The sequence below is a fragment of the Penaeus chinensis genome, chromosome 6 (assembly GCF_019202785.1).
Source record: "Penaeus chinensis breed Huanghai No. 1 chromosome 6, ASM1920278v2, whole genome shotgun sequence".
NCBI classification, from domain to species: Eukaryota; Metazoa; Arthropoda; class Malacostraca; order Decapoda; family Penaeidae; genus Penaeus; species Penaeus chinensis.
This window is the reverse complement of record NC_061824.1, coordinates 33,303,240-33,304,096: the sequence shown is the minus strand read 5'-3', so window position 1 is coordinate 33,304,096 and position 857 is coordinate 33,303,240. Positions and strand designations below refer to the sequence as shown.

At 48.9% G+C, this 857-nt stretch overlaps 1 protein-coding gene across 1 annotated transcript in view; it reads left to right on the top strand.

Moving 5' to 3' along the window:
- Positions 1–571: 571 nt before the first annotated feature.
- Positions 572–857, top strand: part of LOC125026700 (retinal homeobox protein Rx2-like) — a 72,946-nt gene continuing 72,660 nt past the window's right edge. The window contains exon 1 of the mRNA XM_047615330.1: positions 572–857. This exon is cut by the window's right edge and continues 532 nt beyond it. Coding sequence (XP_047471286.1) covers positions 705–857 — 153 coding nt within the window. The 5' untranslated portion in view covers positions 572–704.

Sequence of the window (857 nt, the reverse complement as noted above, 5' to 3'; positions counted from 1 at the left end):
AGTGCCTCTTAAGTGACCCCTAAAGATTATGCGAGTGGTTTTGGATCATTTTTTTTTCATATAGTGTTTTTTTTTGTGTGTGTGACTCCCATGAAGACAAACGTCAGTATATATACAACAGTTACACCTGGAAAACTCCAGAATGTTTTAGAGGAAGTTTCCCAAGCGAAAAGATTATGGTTGTAAAGGAAGCGGCCCCAACCTCTAGCGCAGCCAGGGTGTGTCTCTGTGGCTCGTGGCATCGCTCCTACAGCGGTAATTGAGAGTGGCACCTCCGGGCACTGCCAAGCTCGGGCTCCGGTGGCACTCCTCTGCTGCCGCGACACACACATCTAAAATGAGGTCTTACTTTAAGAAATTTGAGAACCAGGAATAAAAGTTTCGTGGACGAGAAAGTTGTACCACCTGTGAAGCGGATTTAACCTTTTTCGAAATCGTATTCGGCTATTTTTATTCTTTCATTGTTGTTATTCCTTTCCGTGTTAGATTAACAATAATTCGTATACGTATGAAAATACTGAATAATTGTTGATTCTTAGACAGTAGATGGTAAGCGCAAGTAGTGGTTGGTGAGTGCGGAGTGTCCGGTGTGTCAACTTGCCGCATTGTTTTTTTCTGCTTGTGTGGCACCAGCTTTGCGAGTTATCGCCTCTCCTGTGGCACCAGCCTTGTGTGGCACCGATCGCGCGAGTGGCACCAGTACGATGATGAGTTATAACGTCGGAGGCGGCAGCGGGGGCGGGGACATCGGCTACCTGGACAAAGTGGCACCGAGCTCTCCCGGCGAACACAAGCGCTTCACGGTGAGCCACCTGCTGGATCTGCCCGACCTGGTGCGCCTTCCGCAGACTCCCGCC